General features: G+C 38.9%; 4 protein-coding genes across 5 annotated transcripts in view; 1 reads left to right on the top strand and 3 right to left on the bottom strand.

The window, feature by feature from the left end:
• LOC108042236 (5-hydroxytryptamine receptor 2A) overlaps positions 1–1,403 on the bottom strand; it is a 62,793-nt gene extending 61,390 nt beyond the window's left edge. The window contains 1 exon segment of the mRNA XM_044461836.1: positions 1,064–1,403. The gene's annotated coding sequence lies outside the window, so the exon portion shown is untranslated.
• An 8,078-nt stretch (positions 1,404–9,481) lies between these two features.
• LOC108038757 lies at positions 9,482–11,178 on the bottom strand. Of its 2 annotated transcripts, none has more exons than XM_017115588.2 (3): positions 11,092–11,178; positions 10,931–10,978; positions 9,482–10,807 (listed from the first exon to the last, which is right to left on the bottom strand). In XM_017115588.2, the coding sequence occupies exons 2-3, from the start codon at positions 10,953–10,955 to the stop codon at positions 9,690–9,692; spliced, it is 1,143 nt and encodes a 380-aa protein (XP_016971077.1). In that variant the 5' UTR covers positions 10,956–10,978; positions 11,092–11,178; the 3' UTR covers positions 9,482–9,689. The 2 variants fall into 2 exon arrangements, with proteins under 2 accessions (XP_016971077.1, XP_016971083.1); XM_017115594.2 differs by having other exon boundaries at positions 10,931–10,973; positions 11,092–11,137.
• Positions 11,179–15,322: 4,144 nt separating this feature from the next.
• LOC108038783 (glutathione peroxidase homolog BsaA) lies at positions 15,323–16,355 on the top strand. The gene is given in 3 exon segments (XM_017115619.1): positions 15,323–15,534; positions 15,950–16,063; positions 16,065–16,355. Coding segments are annotated over 3 exon segments (567 nt in total). The 3' UTR covers positions 16,306–16,355.
• An 8,518-nt stretch (positions 16,356–24,873) lies between these two features.
• On the bottom strand, positions 24,874–25,601 carry LOC108038773. Its single transcript, XM_017115606.1, has 3 exons — positions 25,509–25,601; positions 25,246–25,449; positions 24,874–25,191 (listed from the first exon to the last, which is right to left on the bottom strand). The coding sequence occupies exons 1-3, from the start codon at positions 25,594–25,596 to the stop codon at positions 25,016–25,018; spliced, it is 468 nt and encodes a 155-aa protein (XP_016971095.1). The 5' UTR covers positions 25,597–25,601; the 3' UTR covers positions 24,874–25,015.
• Between the last annotated feature and the right edge of the window lie 355 nt (positions 25,602–25,956).

Here is a 25,956-nt window from a genome sequence, read left to right on the forward strand (position 1 = left end):
TTCTAACCGATCAAATTAGCTAAAATTATTTTGCCAAACCATAAAATTATTATATTTTTAATTTGTCTATTCATTACTATTCATTACATTATGTTTATGTTGAACAAGTTGGATTCACAAAATTTAATTTCTAGCTTTTATTTTCCAAAAGTTCATTAAAATAAGCTTATACATATATTACTAATTAATTCACCTGTTTTGTGAAACTCAGCACAGCTAGTATTTTGCTTATTATATTTTAAAGTTAGCTTTTTAAATTGTATTTATTATAAAGTTTTCAGAACAACTCTACAAATTTACAACTTTTGAATTAGTAAGGTAATCACAAAGACTTTGCAAATATGAACTTGTTTTCTTTGTAGTTATATTTTTAATATAAAACTCACAAAGTCAGTATTTAATTACAAATTAATTAGTCTACCTAAAACTTTGGGGAAACTCGTGCTCAAATTTTCAGGTACTAATTAAAATAACCACAAACTATTTGATTAATACTTACTCACTGTTTGAAACAAACTAGCTTAGATATTTTCCAGGAAAATAAACACTAACATTCAAAAAACTAGATACCAAGAATTGCGTCAACTAGTTTCATTTTAAATTTATAGTTAATATTTGGATTATCACCATTATTTGCACAAAAAAAAGACATATACTTTCGACCATATAGGTTTATCTATTTAATAAACCTATAATTTACATGCTCATAAAACTGATAATTGTTTAATGCTCACCACTTTTTTACCAAAGATTACCTCTATATATTTATTTCATAATATTATATATTTGTATAAATCTCACTTTAAATATAATTTAGCTTGTCAAAAAAATCACATTTATTTTGAAATCTGTGTTTAAGATTTCCTTTTAATTATCAATTTTCTTGCATAAAAAGTTGTTTTTTAATAAATAAAATTAAATTATTTCTCCTTGATATACTGTAAAAACGACTGCTCTTTCTTTTATTATTCCCTATGCGTATGTTTTATTTCACTTTCTTTACTTTATTTTTGCCACTTCTATGAATTTGTTTCTTATGTGATATTAAGTTCAGCATACTTACGTATTTATTTTGTTGCTCCTTTTTATGCGCTCTTTTCAATTTCCCACCATGGTATATTTTGTCAAAAATTCGCTGGCTTTTGCTGGCACTGCCATTAATTGAAAATGCCGCCAAAACTTTGTTTGCACCAAGCTCATGCTTCACACGCGCGCTGATAAGAGCGTTTAAAGTTGGCCAACACGCACACACCCGCAGCCGCGCACACACACGAACGCCACACACGGACTGTGACTGTGACTGGGCTCACCCACACAGAGGCGGCAGTGGCTAACAAACGCGAGTCAGTCGCTTGGCAATGGGGCTAATGCCATTGGCAGGATGCGAGAGTACGTCCAGTTGCGCGCTGTGCCATCGACAAACTGATGATAAACGAAAACTGTTTATCAGCAGCAAGCGTTCGCTGCCGCAGCCGCCGTCGGCAGAGGCAGCGGCAGCGGCAGCGGCGGTAGCGGCGGCAGCGAATACGTCATAGCCAGGGCAGCGGCAGCGGCCGAAGGTTGGTTCGTTGGTTCCTGGCCAACACGAAGCCCCGTTAGGCCGCTCTCTTAGCCCCGTGGAGAGTTCCGCTCTGCCGAAGAGCGCGCCGTTCGCAACTCTCCCGCTCTCTTAGCCGCCTTATCAGTTGTTGGGATAGGCTCGGCGGCCAACTGATAGGCGCTGTTGGCCAGGTATCCTTGACGGCTTCACTCGGTTTTGCCATTTAAAGTTTAGGTAAGTGAAAAAATGTTAAGAGGCAACACATTTTTGGGAATTATCGATTTGTTTTCCTTTATAATTTATATGATAAAATAATCGTCGGTTATATATATGTCCTGTTATAAATAAATTCAGTCACTCAATAAATAAAACCTTCCATTAGCAAGTCATAAACTATAATATTATTTGTTCCCAATATTCAATGTTGTACTACTTGTTTAAAATATAATAATAATATTCAATTAAAAACTGTCAATAGCAGCAACACAATATAATCATAGTTTTATTTTTTCGAGACTTTTATGAGTTTTATTTAGAGCTAAACAAAATAAAAATCGTCAATAATCCTTATTTTATAGATGTACTTTATTTGTTATTAAGATAATGACATTTTTTGATAAAAACTTTCTCTATTTTTGGAAAATATTGTAAAGATTCAAAATTTAAAAATAATGGAGGATATGGATAGACCATAAGTTTTTACTTTGGTGATTTTCCTTTTATTGCTTGTCAATTTCAAGGGATTGATTATTTGATTTAAATAACATTATAATCGCCTTATTTTCTGACTGTGTCTTATATATATACTATAGTACTATAGTACTATTATTAAACAGACACACGCAGCAAATATAATTGTACAAACTAAAACCAAATGCTGGCATAAATAATGTGTATTGAAAAGATACAAAAAGAGACCCCGAATAAATAAACTTTAATTGTCTATTTGTCTAAAAGAAATCCCCGCTGGACAGTGAGTTTTGAATACCCACTGTCTAATTGAGTTGAACGCCAGTCACAGACGCTGGCACTGTATTTCGCTTCCGTTTTTAGTTCCTCCGCTCTTCAGATTTTCCTCCGATTCCCTGTGAACTAATGGGCAATAACTTATTCATAATTATGCATTTCCCATTTTTCGCTTTTATCTTTCGTTTCGTTTATTTGGCATTTCCTTGCTCTTACCGCCGTTTCCCCATAATGCTTGCCAAAATATTCAACTCGAAGAAGAAAAATAGTTTATATTTTTCGAGAGCGTGCGTCCAGTCCGCCGACGATGATTAATCAATTATGGGCAACTGTCAGAATCGCAAACAGAAATTGCGAAAAAAAATGTAATCAAAATTTCAGCGCCGGCAGATCCAATAACAAAACGATGGTCAAAGCAAATAATGAATTTATTTGCCGCTTTTCATCTGTTCAATATCAAACGTCCGCCTGCCTTTGCTCAACCGATTTCACGCCGGCTCATTGGCCATTAAAAAGGCTTTGACATGAATGAAGGGAGACAGCATGCTGGCAGGGGGAAAGAGATGTGAGATGATGGAGGCTGACCATTTAAAATATGCATAATCACCTGCCTCGCATCTGCCACGGGCAAAGAGCAGGTTGCAAAATGTAATTTGTTGTAATTTGCTGCACTGACAGTGACGATGTCAAGCAATAATAGTTTGGAAAAGCTCTGCGGAAAATATGCTTGGCACAATGAAGAGAAAAACGGTGGGAGCGGAGATGCTGACCATCTTTATGAAAGGCAAATTAAAATGCACTTAGCGCCGCACCTTAAAACACGGCTGAAAAAAGGCTGAAAGTTGGCAGTCTGCCTGCGGTCATTCTTAGTCTGCGTTGAATATGAAAAAAAGGACAGGAGTGGGTTACAAGTGGCAGCTTAAGCGTTGTCCTGGCAACAACATGACGTATTTTCTCATTGAGTTTAGCAACATTCGAGGAGAACCAAACTGATTTTGTACCCCAGCAGGAAACCCCGAAGGGCCGTGGTGACAATCTGTTAAACTCTCCCAAGGAATGAACACCTGTGAAAGCTCATTAAGTCCCAGTTAAATGAGAAATCAGAGTGCAAGACCACTTTGAACCTTAAATTCTCATTGTGTGAATATTAATAATAATCATTTCTAATAAACAATAAAGATTCTGCTTATCTCCAGCTTGAGGACAACTTTACTTTATTCGCATTTAAATGTTTTGCCATTGTCTCCGGCACTCAAATTGGGTTATGGATGGAGGGAAAAGTAAGCCAGTCAATGGCATTATTGTCTCCAGCGCAGCTTCTGGGTACAGTAAACAATGCTTAGGAGTTGGCCACCCTACATTGATGATCCTTGTTTATGCATGCAAATCGTGAGAGTTTTCCCGGATTCAGATTGTCGAGCATAACCATTTACCATGAATCGTTCAATATGCATTCAGTGGTATAACAGCTTGTGTATCTCGTAGGCATTACCCACTGTGCTCCGTAATTGCCTTGGAAAATTGAATTTCCACGGAGACAACGTCGGCCTGACAACACTGTGGTCATCCAGCAGTCCTGCTGCCGCAGTCCTTGCCTTCTGTCCTGGCATTAGGATTAATCAGTAGACTTGACATTTAATTGTTGCTCTCACTGGGAGCCTTCGAAAAGGGGCAATGGGGGTCAGTTGAGAGCCCAACCGGGTAGTTCATCATTTGCCGGTTCCATGGGCGGATCCAGAATCATTTTAGGGATGAGGCTGCAATCTAGAAATGGTTTAGGACACTACATCCATTTTGCTTTACCAAGGAAAAAGGCACTTAAAGCTTTATACCCAGGCACCATAACCATCTCAACCAATTCATTTTCGGTTTAAACACTATAATTTCATGCTTCTTAATTAAATAATTATAAATTACATTAAACACTTTTTGATGCCAAAAGTTTGGTATTTATTGGTCTACGAATGACGCTTACAGCCAGTATTACTTTTGTCTTAACTTACTATTAAAATAAATACTATTCAAGAAATATAACACAAATAATTGGCATAAATAACGAGTTAGCTTCCTTTTTTTTAATACCAAAAATTTATTTACTGTTGAGTAGCCATTTTCTTAAATTCAGACCAGTTCGTACTTGTTTTCTGTTTGTAAATATATATACAGAGTAAAGACCAATGCTTAATAAGATTTGTGTCTATTCATTCAATTTGTTGCAAACCACTGTAAACCAAAATCATAAAATGTTTTTTTATTACGAAAAAATTTTTTTTTATTTATATCTATTGAAAGCATTGATGTTTTTGGCGGCTCAGCTTCTGGCCAAATATTTAAATAAATTTATCAATAAAGCAAATATTACTAAGAAAAGGCATAGCCTTAGGACGTTTTGCTCAAATAATTTGAAACCATAGTTAAAATAAATTTGTGGTTTAAGTTTTTGTAGTAGTGTCGGAGTAAATTTTGAATGTGTCACATGTATTATTTGAATGCAAATAAATGGTGTCATAATGTAAAACTATCAATTAAAAAAAATTAAATAAATATATACAAAATATAAATTTTGATCTACAATTTTCTTTTCAGTGTCCATGTGTGCTTTTGGGAGGCGGTTGGCTGGTGGGCTGGGTATTTGGCATAGACCTTTAAATGCATTCTGTGTGCGCATGTTAATTGCATGGGATTGGGGCAACGACAGACAGCCCGCAGCAACGTCTTTCAATTTGTCTTTTACAATGTGATTTATATGCTAACAGGGAGTGGCCAATTTGTTGTAGTGGCAGTTCGAGTTGTTGCCTCAAGTTGAAGGCATTTTTTGTGTGTGTTGCTGGTCGTTTGGTTTTGTTTTTTGTGTGCAATGGCAGTAGTGTTTGTTCGACTGCTGCGTGTGCATGCAAATGACTTGTCAGCTGACAACGGCAACAAGCAAAATTGCTGACCATGTAGCAGAGTGTATGTGCGGGCGGGTGTGTGGATGCGGATGTGGATGTGTCTCTAAGGGAATTGTGTATCTTGCCAAACCAAAAATTTGCACATAAAGTATCCCTGACAGCAAAGTTTTCACTTGCAAAACTTGCACGCAGCGAGGATGCTCTCCCATTCTCTGTTCTTGCGGTTTTACTTGCAAGTGCGTTGAAATAAATTTGGCTTAGGAAGCGAGCAAACACAATGGCAACAACACGACTCAATTACACACGCAGCAGCACAGACACTTTAAAGGACCCTTCAGCCCCCTTTAGCCCCCTTCAGCCCCCCTCAACCATAATTTCACACTACGCCTCGCCGACTCTGTTGTTGACAATTTAAATAGACTTCTCTTGCACCAAAGCCGCTTTGATGTATGCTCTCTTGTTCGCGGCGTTGTTTATTTGTTTATTGATTTTCACCATTTCGCAGGGCCTGCATCGCTCAGCGTTTTATCGACACTCCTGCCAAGCGAAATAATCAACATTTTTTTCTGCCATTTTCCCCGTCACTTGGCTTTGTCTCTCTGGCCATGTGTATTTTGTGGTGTTCGTGCGGTCGGTGTGCAATTGAAGGTGACACTGAAATTTGCATAATTCTGTTGTCACATGTCGCATACGCCATGTATGATAGTCGCAAAGGGCAATCAAGGAAAATAAAATTGTCGCTTTTGCTGGGAAATCTTGAAAATTCAACGTCTGCTTTAAAATATTGAAAATGATGATGAAATGAGCTTTTATTATTCATAAAATTGCATTGCATGGTAGCAAGACCAATTAGGCTTAAACAAAAGTTTCCTATATTTTATAAATAAATATCTATCTTAGAAATAGTTATGTTTTGACCACTAGGGAAATGAGAAAAATAAAAAATGTCGCTTATTTCAATATTATTACCTTTTAACAACAAGAATGCTTTTATAAATAAGAATATTCTCAAAATTATTTCAACATTTTACTATTATTATAAAAGAACTAAACAAAGAAAAGCATTGACCGCTTTTATTTTTTTTTAAATGGTCTAATTAAAAAATAATTAATAGCATTTACTGGATTTAATAAATTGCTTTTATTTATTGAGACACTAATTGTTAGCACAAAATTAAACTAAAACAATCAGAGTTGATACAAATTTTAATGTTTTTTTTTTAACATCAAATGCTTTTTTTTATCTTATTAAACTTTTGTCATTAAATTTTCGATTATATTGTAATTGGCGTTTCATTTATCAGCAACTGTAAGCTTTAAATTAAACTAAACTAATTTCATATTTTATCAGCTGCATCCATAATTGAACATTTAACAAAACGATTTTATTGAAAAACCAAACGCTAAATTTATAGCCATCTAAATTACAGTAATACAAGCACTTTTTGTGCGCCAAGCTAATTATAGGAAGCGCTATTCTATTTAAATTTATATTGGCAGAATAACTTTAGGAGCATATAAAAATGATTTTGCAATTTATATTCCCGAGTTTATTTGCTGGCTTTATGCGGAAAATTTCCCTTTCGCTTGGCTAGTCTCAGATACTTGAGCCATGACTTTAACGACAATTTAAAGCCAAACTTCCCCGCACTATCCCTTTTATTTGACTTTTGCTGACTCAACAGTTCAATTGAATTTTATGTTGTTGCTTGTCGCCTTTTGACTATGAAATCTAGATTACAACTTTTGGCAACAACTTGTGGCGAACGTAATTACAAGCTGCCAAATGGCAACCATAACATTAACAACAAAAACAAAAACACCGACAGACTGGCTGACTGACTGAAAGAGTGACTGACAGACGAGTGGCAATGTCCTGGCAACGCTCGTCTTTGTCGTCCTCATAATGAAGCCATAAATTTCAAAAGCAAAGAGATTAGCGAAAGTGGTCGTCGTCTGCCTTCCTCGAATTCCTTTCAAGTGTGTATTTATTTATATTGCCCGAAGTTTAAACACATTATTCAAATGTCAACTTAAAGCTGAAGTGGAGCGTGTGACGAAACTATGGCAAAAGTTAATGCACTTTCAATGCTGACAGGACCTTGGAGCTGAGTGGAATGGCTGATGCAAGCATTTATTATTTACACTTGTAAATAAATATATATGTGCGAGTGTTTATGTTGGAGGGGCCTGGTCACTTAGCAGCGGGAATTGCACATACATTCGCATTTCCACTCCAGTTAACACCCCAGGGACATTGCCAGTGCCACTGAGTACACAGAGAAAGAAACCCATGAATAATTATTATGACTTTCGGTTCGTTTATTTCATTTTTACGAAATTATTTTTTATATTCGGCTGCAGTTTTGCAAGTTTTATAGCGGCAGGAATTCAAGTATGAAGCGTTTAATCTTAAAATTCCATGCGAAAGTGGTTCAAACCAAAAAAAGGTAAGTTCTTAAATCAGACATTTTAATATCTTTTAATAATTTATGGCTTTAATGTGAAAGTATTCTCTTTAAGGTAGAAGTTCTAGAAGAATAGCTATTTTTATATAGCCCAAATAACGCATTAATTTGTAATCGTATTAATTTGCTAAAAACTTTGGAAAAAAATATTCGAAAGAAAACCCAAACATTTGCTTTTGGCCATGATGCTTAAAATTTCGTTTACTTAATTTTATGGTTTCAAAATGTTCAAAACTTTAAAAAGTAGATTAGGTCCATTTTTAAAAATGGCAACATGGTGAAACATTTTTGTTCACTATATGCTATATTTTTTGTTGTTATTTGTAACCAAACAAACACAATTTTATATACAATATTTGGTATGAAAATTATTATTGTATTTCGAAATTAATTACTTTGTTGAAAATGTATTATTGATGTCTTAGTATATTTTTCTGAATGTAACTTCAAGTCGAAGGAGCTACGCAATTTTACGAATGCTGCGTTGCACTTTTCCGCTTCGCACATGTAGATGTACTGGCACTCTAGTGCAGTTTATATAGATTATATACATGGATTTGTGAAGCAAATTTGTATTTATGTTGATGGCCAGGCACCCATGACACTCGCCTTCGGAGCTGGGCTGTCATCCCGGTCTTCTGACTCCTGATTCTTGATTCCTGACTCCCAGCACATTATGTGCCCCATTTACTGACTATGTGCGGCTCACACAACACACACACAGGACTCACGGCACACTCGCACATACTCACGCACACACTTACACGGCCAGTGAACGTCAAGTGGCAATTTACATTAGTTTTATTGTATACGAAATTAGCAGCATTTAGCATTTAGCAGTAGCAGCAGCCGGCAAAACTTTTGCCTTTCGGCTCCATTCACTTCGTCCCATTCACATCCTTATCCCCATCCTCATCCCCATCCTCATCCTCGTCCGAAGTCAAGGGTTTGTATGTTAGATTTGTTTGCTCGTATGGCTGCACTGTCGCACTCGGCATATCAATTTCCCCGCCCGGCCACCTCCCTCCCCCCTCAGGACATTTCAAGGTAGGAAATCGATTTTGTTAATGAAAACAAACTTCAAGGGAAAAGCAACCCAGGGGAGTGAGTGTCGATTGGAGCGAAAGTTTGATATTTGTTGGGGGGCAACAATGGCCAATCTGCGTGATAATGGCATTCCCAAAGGATTATTATGCACTCTCGCAGCTTCCCTTTTTCAATCAAGGTTATCTTTTGATTTTCCTGAAACTATGCAACTAGAGTCGGTAAAACTGCATCTGTGAATAACAAGTTTGCTTTATTTATTACAAAGTGTTTCCAAAAAGCAATCTTTTACATCGGGTGCCTACATATACTTTAATTTTCAGACAGATTTTGGGAAGAAAATTAATTATTTTACATGCATTCGATATTCTTGGAAAATAAATAATTAAATCATGCAATTGGGGTTCGGGAGAAATAAATGGAATTAATAGTAATGGACATATATATTGCAATCAAAGCCTTTCAAAAATTTACATTTATTTTCTGTATACATTTATTTAAGGTACCTTCTTACATTTTAAGTGAATCATACGACTTACCTCACATACCAATGTAATTTGCTTAAGATTGTATTTAGCACCGTATTTAGTTTTTATTGTACTTGTGTTTTTCAACTAGGTCGGCCTTAAAACCTTTAAAACCGCAACATTAATACATGTAAACAATTTAAGGCCGACTTATCTGCCAAAGCAAAGGGAAAACAAATGGGAGAAAAACGAAGAAACCTAAAATTTTTTTTTATCCAAGTACCTCATGTCCTTTGGGTTATCCCACTTAGATCTAAGCCAGATGACACTCGTTGACCAGGACCACATCATCTTCGACCATTTCCCCATTTCGATTGGCATGGTGCTCATGGTGGATGGGACAGCTGACGATAAGCTCCTCCTTGGGAGCGAAAAGATCCTTATCCTTCTTGACCTTCTTGGCCAGTCCGTTGTCCTTGCCGCTCTTCAGTTTGTCCTTTTCCTGCTCCAGCTCCAGGTGATCCCCCAAAAGGTGCTCGAAGACATCGGGATTGTTGCGCCAAGCCAGATCCATGGCGCCATCAAGAAATTGATAGAGGGGCGAGCTTAAGCGATGTTGTGGCTCCTTTGGCGGCTCCACCAGAACATTTCCCTCAAATGTGGGCTGCTGCAGCAGCTGTTGCAGCATGTAGAGCATCGGTGGCAAAGCCGGCGAGGATTTGTGCTTGTGGTGGTGCTTCAGTGGCGCTGAATTATGGACAGTGCGTTGCCCGTTCTCGGCTGCATTCAGCAGCAGCACCCCGGCCAATTCCGGTGGCAGCAATTCGGGGCCGTAGTTGAGCTCCTGCTGCACACTCTCAATCACCATGTTGGGTGCCAGCAGCTCGAACTCCTTCACCTCGTGCTTGCCATCCGGCGAGACCAGCTTGTTGTAGTACACATAGGGGTTGGGTGGCATCGGTGCCATCGGTGGCAGTGGGGTGGTCACCACCGCCTCCCCCGGTTGGCGACGCTTGTGGTGCAACTGTCGCGGCTGCAGGCCCTCCTCCATCAGGCCACCCAAACGCCGCTTGGGACGGCGCAGCCCCATCAGTTCCTCCACCAGCTGGATTTTGCCGGCATCCGAAGGCGAGGTAGTGGATGTAGTTGTGGATGCCAGAGCAGCGAGTACTGAAGAGGTGGTGGCATTCGTGGTTTTTCCTTGCTTCGGTACAGCTGTAATCTCCAGCTTCGAAGATGTGGTTGAAGCGATGCCAGGACTGGTAACGGAGCCATTGGTTGAAGCAAACACCACGGTGGCCTTTCCGCTCAGCGGAGCAGCGGTGCCAGCTTTGGTGGTGCCATTGTAATCAGTTGCAGTGTCGTCCTGAGAGCGCTTCATCCGCAGGCAGTGGCTCAACCCCAGTTGCATCATCATCATCATCATGGCACCTAAAACATGCACACAAATTAGGCCATATTTAGTTAATTTTATGGTATTAAAACCAAAATAATTGCATTAAATAAAAAGTATTCCGCTAATCAAAATACTACCAAACAAATTTCGCTACTTACACCCAAGGATCAGCAAAAAGTTCATTCTGTAGTGCTTGATTGACTGCGCTGCGAAAGACAGGCGAGTTGAAAAGGTTATCCGAAAATTGACCACAATTATTTTGGATTGAATATTTTTTTCCACTATTTTCCCACAGAAAATAGTTACAATTTAAACTTACTTTATTTGATTGGAGTGGGTTCTACGTGTGCTCGACACAAAGTTTGTACTGAAAATGATTCGGAATGCTTCCTGCCTCATGGCGAGGCTTTGACAGACAGCTGGGGTGCTGGTAAAAGGTTACTGAGAGCTAAAAAAAAAATCGAATTTCAATATTTTTGTGATGGGATTTTCCATACGCCGCCCCCACATACACACCCTCCCATCTGTAGCGACCTTTTCAAGTGCTGCAAATGGCAGCAACAAAAAAAACCGCGCACACACAAAAAGTTTGTTTCGTGAGCCGCAAACAAAAGCAAACAGTGAAAAAAGTTTAGCTTATAAATTTCCAATCAATTTTTCGTGCAAAAATCAAGCGCCCTCACACAAATACACACACACACACCCACAGCCGCACACTCAAGTGTTCGTATAGTCAGTGCAAGTGTGTGAGTAGCTATTACTTGATTAATAAATATTAGCAGCAAAAATTGGAAAATTCTCAGCGAAGCGTAAAAATGCAAACACCTAAACGGAAATGCGATACATTTGCGAAATGGCAGAAGCATTTTTCCAAAACACTCATGCTCTTCCACGCACATACTCACTCAGGAATACACATTTTCTCGGTCTAATTTGTATACCCTGGTTGCATAGAATGCACGAGGATACTGTGTTGCAGACCAAATTGCAACAGGCACCAGATAGTTTTCCATATATGGTAATCTCCATAAAAAATCTGTTCAATATGATAAGAGTAATTCTCAATATATAATGGGGGTGCTACACAAATTATTAGGGTTCGAAAATAAGTTAAAAATATGTTTAAGATATATTGTTGCATTAATTTAAATAATTGATTTCAAAACTATAGTTATCTTTTTTAGATCACCCGCAGTATTCGTTTTCGGTATGTAATAATTAACACTTCTTCAAAATTTAAAAATTGAGTATTTTGTAACTCCCAGAAAAGTAAGTAACTATAAATACTTCCTTAATCATATTTTTTAGTGAGTAATTTGTATTACATTTCATGCACTAACTTTTTTTTTAATTTTAAAGGGGTATTAAACTTTCTTATCGCAAATCCTTAGACTAAAACTTGTACTTTCTCTTGCCGCCTTCAACTTGAGGCATTAATAATGTAAAGTGCGTGCGTGAAATGTAAATTCCCGGCTGCCAGCTCACGCGATTTCATAAACTTGCGACATTTTCACTAAACAATTCTTTTCGCCGACTTCATGTCTTCGATATGTGCGCCCTTCAAGGCGACTTAACGCTCAGGTGGGACCGGGGTTTTTGGGGGTACGAAGTGGGGATGGTGGAAAATCGAGGGTCCTGAGGAGCAGGCACTTTTGCTTATCAGCTTAAATGTAAATGCCATGCGAATGCAGTCGAGGGGCGGGTAGGCGAGGGGGCGTGGCAGAGGAGCAGCTGTTGCTGCATTGGGGATTTGCACATTTATTCTCGCATATTGCCCGCCTCCCATCCAATTGTCTTGCTTTTCGTTTTTTTTATTATCTGCCAAGTTGATTTTTCGAGTGTATTGAATGAAAGTCGATTTTCCCCTACTGGATTTGCGCGCGTTCGACAAGCGGCTTAAATACGTTCAGTTAATACTCATATCCCCTTGGCATATGTATGTGTAGTAGATCTGGGTGTCGGGGTTTTGGCTTAAGTGGGTGTGCGTGTTTTTGCTTTGATGTCTGCGTGTGCCATGGGTTAAGGTCGTGGCTTATTAGGGGTCCAAACCCTTCGTCGGAGTGCATCATCTCGGTGGGATTTACACGCAGACACTCGGCTCCCAAGGCGATCCACTATAATTGGGCATGAAAATCACGCATACGCCGGGTGGGTCAAGTGGAGAAAGAGAGACTGCTCTAGCAGTGGCTTTGACTAGCTGACGGGACTTTGATCTTGGCCGGAATCAGAGACAGCGACTCTTATTAAATGTTTCCCTTTCGAATTGTTTCGGTGGAAAAGCCCTTAGCCGACTGGCTTTGTAAACTTTCATTAGTTGCCTCGTTAATATTCCAATTGTTGACACACAAAGGAGGGCGGTGGGTGCTGGCTTAACCTGTGTATAAAGGAATTTAATTAATAAAGTCCCTCGTCCTTTTGCGTGTGCAGCGCGGCGGAAACTTAATTAAATGCGCAAGTGGCAAGTAGCAGTCGCAAGTAGCGAGGGGCAGAGTGGCAGATTGGAAAATGACAAGTGGAGATGCAGAAGTAGCAGCCGAACGCGAAACGCAGGTGCAGAGGCTGAAGGTAACACCTGTCCTGGCCACGTGGTAAAAAACTCAGCCTCTCACATGTCAAGACTTTTATTGACCCAAACTGCTAGTTTTATGGCTACTATTAATAGTGAAAAATGGTGCAACAAAAGCTGAAATAATGGCAGACGCTTAGACAAGACCAGATGGAAATGGGAAATGGGGGAGTGGCAAGTTCATGGGGCTGGTCATAAAACAACGAGTTGTGGTTCGGCGAATTTAACGCGTTTCCATGTTTACGAGTTAAGTTCGCCGGGTTTATAACCTGTAACTGGGGGCAAAGTTTATTAGGTGTATGCCAAGTGCATCAAATATGCAAAACCTCTAAAGTTGATCATCTTGGATGCTGGATGGATTATAGAGTTTGACGGAGATGTCTCTTGGCATAATCGCTGGTTATTGTTATTGAGCTGGTTGGTAATCAGTCTATGCTGATTTATATCATTAGAAATTTTAGTTGTTGTTCAAGGAAATTCTTAAAAGCCAGCTGTTTTGTTTAGATTTTCATGCTTTAAATAAATAACAAGGAAAACACAACCAAAAATACATACAAGAAATGAAAAATATTAAACTTTTCCATTAAGTAAGCAAATATAAATCTTATATCAACATGCAAATACTTTTGAATTGGATATTTTTTAATCAATGTTTTACCAACATAAAGTTTTGAAATTTTGTAAGGAACTTTATTTTTTCTTTTACTTCTTTTACTTACTTTAAATATTGTATATTATGCAAGAGTTTAAAAATCATTTAAAATTGGGATTCGATTATTTTATGTCAATCCAAATGCCTTGGGAAGAACAACCGATTAAAATGTCGTAGTCTCTGAAAGAGAGATTTTATAACGAAGAGTTGCAGGCAGGGTATTGAAAAGGGAATACTCTGTTCTGTTTTATCCATTTGAATTATTTTGAATTTTTATTATTTGAATTTCGTATAGTGATCTGTATTTAGTTATTTTTCTAATCAAATTACTTCAGAAATGTGTAGGTTAATGATCAAATTTTAAGAGAGAAATCTTAGCTTTCAAAAGCATTTAAAAGCATTGTTGTATTTTCTATAGTCGTTTCCAATCTTTTCGGTTCAAAAATATTCAAATTTCTGGACATGCAAGAGTCTTGAGAATGTGATATGCAATTAAACTATAAAATGCACTGGCACCCCGGACCGTTTTTACTGCACACGTTTGACAGACGACAAAAGGAGTTACGCCCATGCTCCGAATTCTAAATCAATTTCAGTCGAACGCCTTTCGGCTGCCATTGATTTATAGCCCACGTCCAAACGTCGTCTAAGTGGAAAAGCCGAACCGAAAAGAGGCGCAACTTTACCGAATTATATTTCAATTTGGCAGCGAAAATGAAACAGAAACAGAGCGATACACAAAAAGGGGGCGTGGCCGGGGAAAAGATGTTAAAAACTTTTTGACAATTGACTTAAAAAGTTTCCTCAAGCTGGCAGAAATTGACTGCCTTTTGTATACAAATAGGCTGAAATCATCCAACCCACACACACACTAACACACACACACATGGACAGGGGAAAGGAGAAAAGCCGGAGAAAATGGTGCCGCGGCCATGGAGCGGAAGTAAACACATAAAGCGGAAATGAAAATTCAATTATTTCGTTACGATTGTTCAACTTTTTGTTGTTTTCAGTGTGCCACTGTGTGTATGTGCGCTTTGCCCCCATTTCGTGTGGCAGGCGGAGGCCAAAAAAAGTTTAAAATTAAGTTAACGTGCAACTCGCCTCGTGGGTCAGCACATGCAACTTTCGCCCCGTTTTGGCCAAATTCAATTTTGGCTAGCCCCTTTTTTTTTGCCATATGCCTGGACCGAAGCGAAAAAGCCGTACATTTAAATGCGATTTTTAACAGTCTCTTCACGCACAATTAGCCTGTCGAACCGATTTTCGTGATCAACGATTCCTCTGCTTCAGTTTGGAATCGCAAATTCAGTTAGTACAGTACGATACGCGATGCTTAACAAGGAGTTTGTGTTTTATGGGCTTACGGCAGCAGTGTCCCTAGTGACAGTATTACTAACACGTAGCAGGTTGCAGCAGGATCTGGCGGACATGCGATGGTCCCTTACAGTCCACTCTCTGACCGTTCAAGATACCTTCGGAAAACCCGTGCAACTACAAAGTTTTGCCGGCCAAGTGTTGCTCATCGTAAATATTGCTTCCAGGTGAGGAGTTTTTATATATTTTATTTGAAATTCTCTTAATTAAGCCTCTTTCACTTAATTCAAATCTAAGGGATCCTAAGATTTAAAAAATAAATTGAACGCTTTTCATAAAAGCTACTTGTAAATTAAACCTGTATTGTATTTTTTAAAAGTATTAATATATTTATACGATCCTTTCAAATCAAGCAACAATTCTAGAAGTTATTAAGAAATTAAGTTTATCATGGTCTATGACGTCACATAAAATATTGTAACATTTATTATAGTAAGGGATGGTTTTTACTTTTGGAAGTAAGCCCTTAGTATAAATTGACTGCAATCGAATATAAATACACTTCATTGACCTGCAATTGATACTTTTTAAGAAATTATAATTTCATGATTTATTTTAATGCTGCTTTTTTCTTGCCTCCAGATGTGGACTCACTTCCTCACAATACGATGGCCTCCAAAAATTATTGGAGGAGTACGAGGATTATGGATTGAGTATCCTTAACTTTCCGTGCAACCAATTTGGTGGTCAGATGCCAGGAGATGTTGGATCACCTTCGCAAGGAAGGCGCCAATATAGGGCATCTCTTTGCCAAGATAGATGTTAAAGGACCTCAGGCAGATCCACTCTACAAACTCCTAACTCACCACCAGCCCGGTATCGAGTGGAATTTCGTCAAGTTTCTGGTGGATCGCCAGGGGAAAATCCACAAGAGATATGGCTCTGAGCTGGAACCAGTTGCCCTGGTCGATGACATAGAGCTTCTGCTCGCCAGATGAGTTCGAATAAATTGCGCAACATGCGCGTTTTGGCTCAATGGCACTCATAACTGTGACAACGTCACGCCTTATCATTGGGGATTACTGTTGCTGATGCTGGCTTCACATGCCAAGCGATTTCTTTCTGACGCTTTTACCTGGCCTCGCCTGTCACCTTGCCACAGACTTCTGTCAGTTGCAAATGGCCAAGAGTGGGCGGGCAGGGCGCGTGGAAGACGTGGGTTTGACCTTTGGTCTGCTGCACTTGTCACTTTGCTTTATCAAATTGCAGTTGCCGTTGCAGCTCGGCGCTCGTCGTGTCAAGCATCCGCCCAGTGTGACACAATCGAAAGGCGGTGTTGCATGTTGCAAGGAATGAGGTGAGGAATGAGCGCCAGTCGAATGCTATTTGACCTTGGGCGCCACTTTCTTTAACAGTGAAAAAGCTACTGCCAAATGCTTTGAAATAAAAATAGGAAAATCCCTAAATTATGCATAATGTTATTTTTATTAATGCCTCTCAATCGAACTTACCTGTATAATCTCTAGAGATTACCAAGCTGAAGGGAAATTACAGAGAATTACTATACAACATATTTAACCTTGACCTTCTTAAAAGTCCCTAAAAATAATCAATACCTTTGTTGTAATTTTTTTAAAACTTTAACAAGGATCCAGTTTGCAAGTCAGGTGAATCAAAACAAACTATGTTATTTGGGTATATGTATAAAAATAGTGAAAGATTAAAATAGAAGCGCAATTTGAATGAAATATTTTAACTCTATATATGCGTCCACAATAAATGAGAAACTTGAAGTTGAGTGACGCTGTCCAAACCGTAGAAAATCTTTCATTTGCTTGATTTGCAAATTGAGTTGAATATGCTTATATTATAATGTTACTGCACAAGTAAAAAACGAATGAGCTTTGCTAGCACTTCTTTCTAAAATTCCCTTGGAATTAATTTAATTATGACTCTGTTTACTTCGCATGATAGCGCTTTAACATACGTTAAAAAACTTCAAAAATTTCTGTGTTTGTCTTAAAATTTTCGAAATATGTGCAAATGCTGGAACGTCTGGCATGGAATGCAGCTGGCCAAGGCTTGAGCGGAATACGGCTAGCCAGGACAACTTCCTGGAATGCCCCAACGAGTTTTTCTAACCGCAACGGAGCCTGATGCCTCTGTTGCAACCTGCCTTTCGCTACTGTTTCTGTTTCTGTTTCTGATTCTGTTTTGGCTGCCACTCCTTGTTGGCATGCAAACAAGCTCTTTTCTGCCGGCTGCAATATAAAAACGTGCCTGCACATTTGCCACATGCTTACTCCCTTCCAGTGTGTGTACGTGTGTGGGTTTCGTCCTGCGAGTGTGTGTCTCTGCGGAAGCTCGGTTGTGTGTGTCTGTGTGTATGTGCTTGTAGCGTTGACAGTAACCAAAATTGCCACAATTTGCGGCTGTGTACAATTTGGCCACTCATCAATCTGTGCGCATGTTAACCAAAAAACCATTACAAACAAGTCAGACAATATCATGAAAAGAGTGGGAAGAACACTTACATTTCCGGCTACGCATATATATTTGCCCTTTATTCCATATTTAGTTTTTTTTCTTTCCTTTGCAGATGGAGCATCAGTTGGGTAATTTTGTTTGATGAGCGCATTACGTTTGCATTTTATATTCCGGCAGCCAGGTCGTATGCGTGATATCTCGCCAGGAGAGGCAAGAAGAAGCAAGTTATTACGCATACGCCATGGCGGACCCTCTTCCACCTAACCCCCAAAAGTAAACCAATTTAATTTTTTAACATAAACGTCGTCGTCGTCGTCAACGGCGGCGGCGTCTGTGGAAAAGCCTTAGTGAAAAAGTTGGTTTGTTAGTTGGTTTGGCATTTGTTCGGTTGCCTGAGTTGAAACTTAATTAACATTTGATTGATAAAGGTTGCACACACCGACACACACACACAAGCACAATTTCATGCGTATCGGTGGTTGTGTGCGTGAGATTGTTGTCTGCATGCAAATGAAAATTTTCAATGCCGGCGGCGCATTCTCCATTCTCCAGTGATTATTTATGCGTGTGTGTTTGAGTCTACCTGTATGCGTGTTCGAAATTTTAATTAGTATTATAAATTATTGCCAACGGTGTAGTAATTAAATGTGTGTGCGTATGAGTGAGTGAGGCAGGGGAGAAGATAAAGCTGAATTTTAGCCAATTAAACTTGTATGACAGAAACGCCCAACCCGGCTTACCCCGACATAACCCCGAAAAGACACAAATTATCCCCAGCAATCGGGGATAATTCATTGACTGATGCTGGCTAAATATTTCGTTTAAATTTGCATGCTAAAATCACCAAAAATTTGTTGGCATTTGGCATTGATTCTTTTTTGATTTGATTTGGACAACGTCAATTGAATTTGGCAATTTTTTTTTGCTTAGCTTTTGCTAAGCAGCTTAGCCCACCCCAAACCCCCCCATTTCCCTTTTTTCCACACCCTTTTGTCACATGTGTCGGTGCAATGGGAATTGCATTTTTCTTATCGCCTTTGCTAGCCATGCAAATGGCAAATCGCAAATGGCAGATGGCAGAGAGCGGGCAAAAAAGGACTCTGAGGACGAGGATGGAATGACACAAAGGCCACAAGAAAAGCAAAGTGGCAACCGAGCACTGAATTCAATTTGTGCACTAAAAGTGCTGCAAAATGAACAGGGTTTATCCAGCAAAAACCTGATCTGGATAAGCAATGTGAATTCGAAGCTCGATTTCAATCATCATTTGACTCACTTTATCATATTAAAAATTTATTGATATTCGCCCAAAAGACTCATAAAATACTTCAACACATTTGCCCCCCCAAAAAAAAAAGGAGAAAAAGTCCAACGAAAAACAAAAAAGCTTAACGTAGGAGAAGAAAATTCAATAAATTGCTTGGCTCGACATAAAATAATGCTGCATTATAGACTTTAGCCGCCCGCGGCAAAGTAACCGCCAAATGTTGCCCTGGAGAGCAACCAGCAAACACAACAATAATGACAACAGCAGCAAGAACAACGTTAAATCGTTGGGCATACGGCAACCTTGAATGTCCTATGTCGTCGGTGAAGATACATTAGCCAGGTGTTCCCGTTCGTACAGGAAGTATTTACTAAGAACCAATGTAAAACATGAAAATTTCTAGTTTCTCAGTTTCCGAAATAATATAAAAAATATGACTATTTTCTAAAAAAGGCGACAAAAACAAGTTAATTTCTGCATTTTGAAATTCAAGCAAAATGTATCTCCAATCTAATGAAACATATTAAAAACTTGATAGTTTATTATCTCATAAGTACATTTAAGTATATTTTAATTACAAAGTATAACATACCATAAGTTATTAATAAATACAGCAAATAAACAGCGAAAGTTAAGTTCCAGATCACTTTCAGTGTAAATTATTTTCTTTTAAATTTGGGCAACCCAAAACACTGAAAATTCTAAAGGTAAACATTTAAATTCAACAATTCTTAAAATTAAAAAGAAATGCAGACGAATTCAGAAACATTTGTTTACTTTCCAATATAAACAGAGAGCAATTCATCGTATTTGGTGGTCCCGCAAATGTTTAAATTTTAACGAACTCGAAAGAGTATGCCAGCATCGAGGGGTAGACCTGCGAATTTTGGCTTTATCTCTGCTACGGGTAATTCAAATTGTCGCCGACGAAACAATGACAGTGTCAGATGGAGAATGTCGTATCCCGAGACTCGAGACTGCGACTGCGACTGCCGACTGAGGGACCCCTTCACGAATCGATTGCTATTTATGTTTTATGAGACGTAAAATGATTGAGCCAAACGGAAGGCGGCAATCCAAAAAATGCCAAATAAAAACGGGCGATACAGGGAGGGGGGCGGTAGGCGATGGGTTGTGGATGGTGGGTGGTGGGTGGAAGTGGGCCCGAGACAGCTGCAAAAGTTTATCGCCAAAGCAGACCGCATTAAATGCGGGACACACGCACATTTACGCATCTCGACGTCAGATAAAGGCGTACGTTTATACCATAGTGTGCAATGCTTGGGGAAGGATGTCCGCTATCAGGAAAAGCGTTTGCCTGACGTTGATGGAGGGCAACGGAGGGTGGAGGACGGGGGGCGGGGTTGGCCGGGCTTGGGCCGGGAAAAGCGTGTAAATTACAGCCGCCAGTTTTTCTCGTTTTTCGGCTCCGACTCTTTGTGTATCTTGAAAAGTTTGGCGTGTGTTGTTGTCATGACGGCTATCATCTTAACTTGATGTGGTGTTAAGCATTGTTCGTGTTGTTGTTGCACTCGAAATGATGAACTGACAGATTTTCCCTTCTTTACGAGTGTGTGTGTGTGTGGGTGGGCAGAGGTCGTTCTTAAAGTTGCTTTAATGCCCGCGTCGATAATAATCCCCAAAATTGTAATTGAAAATTCCGTTCCACTAATTAATCTTAATTAGTCAGTTCTGCCTTGTCCACATTCATCGATCAAACAAATTCCCCGAACACAGAGTCACATATATAGTCGTACATATAGTGGGTTATTGTAACGCTAATGACTAAATAATTGATCGGAAAGTAATCCCGACTGAGCATAGAAGAAGAACCTTTAGCCGTAATGCAGCTTTTCAATTTGCTAGACCAAAAATGGCGCTAAGCGGCTTACGGTCGCATGTGTGTGTGTGCGGCTAAGTGAATAAAAATCTTTTTGCACAATTCATTAAACGCAAATTATGCCCCAGAGATGGTGCTGCATTGTGCCGGGCGGGCTGGCTCTTTTTCCTTTTGATGGTATTTGTTTGTGCGGCACACGCGAGGCATACGAATTTAATATGAACTCGCAGTGAAGGCAGAATCCGAAAAAAGGATTCACGCACACATGCAAAACGGCAGGCGGGGTAGGAAGATGGGAGAAGGAGAGACAATGAACCCGAAGGACGCGACTGAATCAAGGTAATAAAGCGAGCCTCTTTTTGCACCACTTGCCACTTGTTGTTGTGGCGCCTAACAAAACTTTGGCCCGCTGGCGCCGGAAACGGTCACGATATAGATAAATACAAGTTGACAGCACAATTTATTGTCACACTTAGCGCCCGCCCGGTAAATGCCATTGTTATGTAAAAGAAGAATCGCCAAATGGGCAACGGGGCGGATGGTTTTCGGCATTGCGTATACGCACCATCGGCAGCAATTTTGAAGCGCATTCGCATTGACGTCACGTTGCAGGCAGCTTTGTGTGAGTCTGTGTGATTGTGTCTGTATGGGTACGCATGTATATGTGTGAGTTGATTTGAACACCAGCAGGTGGCAACTGCCGCTGCAGATTGCACTTAAAAATATCTGACAATTATAACAATACTTAGAATTTATTATTTCTGTTGATTTATGACCAACTATAAAAATATAAGCATTTTATTTTGGGCCAAATTTTATTATTTTATTTTATTATATTTTCTTTCTTATGTAGTTTTAGCCTGTATTAAAGAATAGAAGACTATGTCTTGAAAAAAATACTGCTAAAAAAAAAAATTGTTATTTATATTTTGTGTTTGAATTCAAAACATTGTTAAATATTACTAAGCTTTAAAGCAATCTAATTTGAACCTCATTTTATTTACATCCTTTATTGATTAAAATCTTTTAATATGATGTGCAATGCTATGTTTTTATTTATTCATTAATTTTTGTAAGCAATTAAAGTTGTAGTAAAAATTAAAATTAAATTTTAAGGAAAAGAAGAGCTTTCTGCCACTCTATCAAAATAAAATATATAGAAACTTGTAAGGAAGATTTTAAATAAAGGTGCTTCTCGGCACCCCTGTCAAGAGTTATGTGACTCTTTTTCACTGTGTTTCCATACTCCTTGTGGCACTATTCCCGGCGTGCAGTGGGCACGTGCTGGGGATAAGCAGTGAGCCATCGCCTGAAGGACACGCATCCCTGCTCCGATTCCGTCTGTGGCCGGGTTGTGCTTGTGAGTGTGCGAATCGCTTTATTGCAGGATGGCCATGCAATATGTATAAGCTGATTGCTGGCAGTCATAGTCCAGGAACAAACAACCGACACAATTACGGCAGCAATCTTAAACAATCATTGACAGCCTCCTCGTGCGCAACTATTTTCCAACAGGTACGTATAGCACTCACCTATTCATCGCTCCGTTCTCCGTTGTCTTTGCATGTCAAAGGAGAGCACCCGGTTGGCTGCCCCAAAGATAAAAGCTCAAATTGAAATTCCAATCGGGTGCTCCACTCGGGCTATCGCCGTGCCATGGATTGCTTTTTATTCGCCTTTTGTTGCCCCAGTCGTTGTTCTTGTTTATTGAAACAACGGAGCAACAATAAATTTTGTAGCGCATACTTCAAATGTCAAATGCGGCTGCGATAAAAATTTCTTTATTGTACAGCCCCATACGATAACGAACACACACACACACACACACATGAAGATGGCCAAGAGCTGCGGCCCAATGCATTCCCTTTTTGGCCAGCTCGGACTCCTCGAACTGTTTGGCTTTGACAGTTTTTGCAATTTATATTTATTTCGAGGGCTGCACAAACCATCGGATACGCATAAGTAAACCGACCCAGCCCCCATCGTCCGACCCTGCATAAATTAAGATAATCGCGTTTAGTTTGCTCTGAATTCAGCTTCGACTAGAACTTCGACTTTGGGTTCGGCTGTCAGATACTTGGCTGCATAATTTATGGCCACGTGAAGTGGCGAAACCTTTCAACCGGCCGGGACTTTAATTTTGTGTAATTGAACTCCAGCTGCGGTATTCCCATAATCAATGTCGACAACTTCAATGGGCTGATGGCGAGTTGTTCGCTTAATGAGTTAATGCCCAGCCGCCCCGTTGACAAGTTGAGTGGTACAGCTGCACTGTGAAAAATATATTACTAGAAATTAGGTCCTGAATGTGGATCGCAGTGAATGAATAAACCATGTCTAAAATGTATCTTCTGTTCTTTATTTAATCAGCTATTTTTAAACAATATTTTTTTTACTTTTCAAAATGAAAAAAATGTCTAAATCAAGTCTTGTTTCAGCTTTCAGTTTTATAACACAACCACAAGAGCAATTTTTTAAATGACACCAGCTTAAAGGAAATAAAGAAATAATAATATTTTAAATTCTTTTATAGCCTAATAAGATATAAGATTTAGTCATAATGCTAGCAAAAGATTATGCCATAATCAGCCTCCTGTTTCCAAGTGTACTCCTAATCTGCGCGAGTAGTTGTCAGGAAATGAAATCTGGCATCCATTAAAGCCCGATGGAACTGAACTATCCACTCGGCCATTGAATTGCAGTTTCGAACTGAAACTTCTTGGCACTATTCGAGGCAGCGGGGACTATTTGCATAAGTATGTCGATTCGAGTTGGTCGAGTTCATTGCAGCACGTGCTGCCCATGCTTAAGAACACATTGTGGTCTCTAGCCTTTGACCTTTGCCAAACAAGCCCGTCCTCGGAGCGGTCTGGTTATTATTTTAATGGTCATTTGAAGTGGCTGCTGTTGTTGCTGTTGGCAATGACCAGGCCATGATTTTAATGCCAATTTAATATAATTTTTATGCTCGGCCCTTGGTTAGGCCAGGCTCTAAATACGTGCCGAACGAAACCGAATCGAATCGCATCGAAATTGCCGCAATGATTTGACGTATTTACTTGTGAGTCCAGAGAACATGGTAGCATATCATGATGGGGATATTAAACGGAAATCGATCGATGCTATTCTGCCAACGGGGCGTGGGGAAAAGCCAGACTGACACTTGGTCAGCTTAGATTTTATTTGCTTCTTTTCACATTCACCGCCAGATGGAATTTGAGGTTTCAGGCTTCACAATTTATGCAAGAAATTCATTTTCCGCAGCCCAGCAGCTCAGGCATAATAATTAAAGCCAAACATAAGTTGCCTCTTTTCGGCGTTTGGCCAAACCTAATTAAACGCAGCTAAAAAACAAAAACGTACTGTTGACTCGCTCAAGAAGGCGAGTGCAATTTGACAAACTTTTCAAAAACTTTTCGAGTGGCAACTGGTGGGGGATACAACATGTGAAAAAAACATTTTTTAATTAAAATTTACTCACATAAGGGAGAGGCCGCTGATGAGGCTGCCACTCGTAGTTAGTTTTCACTGTAATTAGCCAAGTTGTTACTCGAATTTAGCCACAGTTCTCATCCCTCCAATTAACATTCGCCTTATTGTAGAGTAAAACTTCTTCCGGATGGGGATTTTATTTTTTAGGGTGATTCATTTAGCAGCCATTTTTCATCAGACCAATCAATCAGTTTTAAGAAGAGACCTTTTAGTAAAAGTGAGCGATTTTTAAAAAAATTATAAAAATGTATATATAAGAAGCTTGTTTTAAAATAGTAATTCAGAATTATTAAAAGTTAAAGTCTTGAATATTACTGAATATTATTGCACTGACCTTTTCGCTTAAAATCATTTTGGTTAATTAAATAAAAGGAACCAAGACTACTCCCAATTTATGGCAAATATTTTCTCAGTTATTTTTTTATCACATATATTTACTAGAAATCATTTGAAGTTTATTGGTTAAATACTTAGGTAAAATTCTCAACGCATAATTAATAATAATATATTTTTCAGATAACATCATAATTATAAATTGTATTAATAATACATTTCTTTATATGGGGTTTTAGTGCAAAGCAGGTTTAAAGAACATTAAAAAAGTAAATGAAAACTGTTCCGTTTAGGCAATCTGAACATTAAGAGCTTTGACTTCGTATGGAGGTGGGTTCTGATCCACTGGTACCGCAGGCTGTGGTACTTCATTTTTATTTTTAATTTCCTCGGGATTTGAGGTGAATGCTTTAACCTCCTCGTTATAGATTCTATAGGTCAGCACATCCATAACTGTAAGCAGAACTAAAATGTTTTGTTTAATAAATAGATTGGAAAAAGACATTTAATTGTACTCACTGATATACAAATACCGAAGAAAACTTGTGTGGTAAGTATCTTGAATTTCAATGATTTGTGATCCCATGAAAACTAACGTTGCCAATAGCCAAAATAGAATAATGTTAGCCCTGTGCTTTTTTGCGGCCATTAATTCTCCAAAAAGTAGAACTCCAGATGCGACAATAATCAGAGCTATACCTAAGCTTCCCATCGATGTCCTTGCTGCAGAACAATTAGTAATTAGTAATGTGTATCAGATTAGCAAAAAGTGTAATTTGTACCGTGTGGAAATATATAAAGCGGATTAGATGCCAACAAGATGTTGGCCAGGCCAAAGGACAGTAACAGTGCTTTCCCGTTAAGAAACATTTCGGTTCGACAGATCGATCTCAACTGAACCACTAAAAGGCCCTTCTCTTTGTTCAAATTTCTTGTTTAAAAATAAACCCACACAAATTTTGCGTAAACAGAGAGCACTGACTCTTGACTCGAAACACTTCTCACAAAGGTTGATTTCTTTTCTCAACTCATTTGACACCAAACGCAAAAGGACGAAACCTTATAAAAAGTTCATAAAACAAAATGAATGCATAACTAATTCGACAACACACGCTCGCTCACACATTGTGCATTCATGTTTATTTGATGGATGAACTTTTCGACACTTTGTGCATTAGAAAGTTTTACTAGTTTGGACTTTAGTGGCAATTATATTTACATTCAACCAAG

Source organism: Drosophila rhopaloa, unplaced genomic scaffold (genome assembly GCF_018152115.1).
Source record: "Drosophila rhopaloa isolate 14029-0021.01 unplaced genomic scaffold, ASM1815211v1 contig_115, whole genome shotgun sequence".
Taxonomy (NCBI): Eukaryota; Metazoa; Arthropoda; class Insecta; order Diptera; family Drosophilidae; genus Drosophila; species Drosophila rhopaloa.

Coding starts and splice junctions, on each gene's coding strand:
- LOC108038757 (XM_017115588.2), bottom strand. CDS start 10,955: ATGAACTTTTTGCTGATCCTTGGGT. Junction 10,808..10,930: donor CTTTTTGCTGATCCTTGGGT/GTAAGTAGCGAA, acceptor TGCATGTTTTAG/GTGCCATGATGATGATGATG.
- LOC108038773 (XM_017115606.1), bottom strand. CDS start 25,596: ATGTTTCTTAACGGGAAAGCACTGTTACTGTCCTTTGGCCTGGCCAAC. Junction 25,450..25,508: donor GCTTTATATATTTCCACACG/GTACAAATTACA, acceptor ATTGTTCTGCAG/CAAGGACATCGATGGGAAGC. Junction 25,192..25,245: donor TCTTCGGTATTTGTATATCA/GTGAGTACAATT, acceptor AAAACATTTTAG/TTCTGCTTACAGTTATGGAT.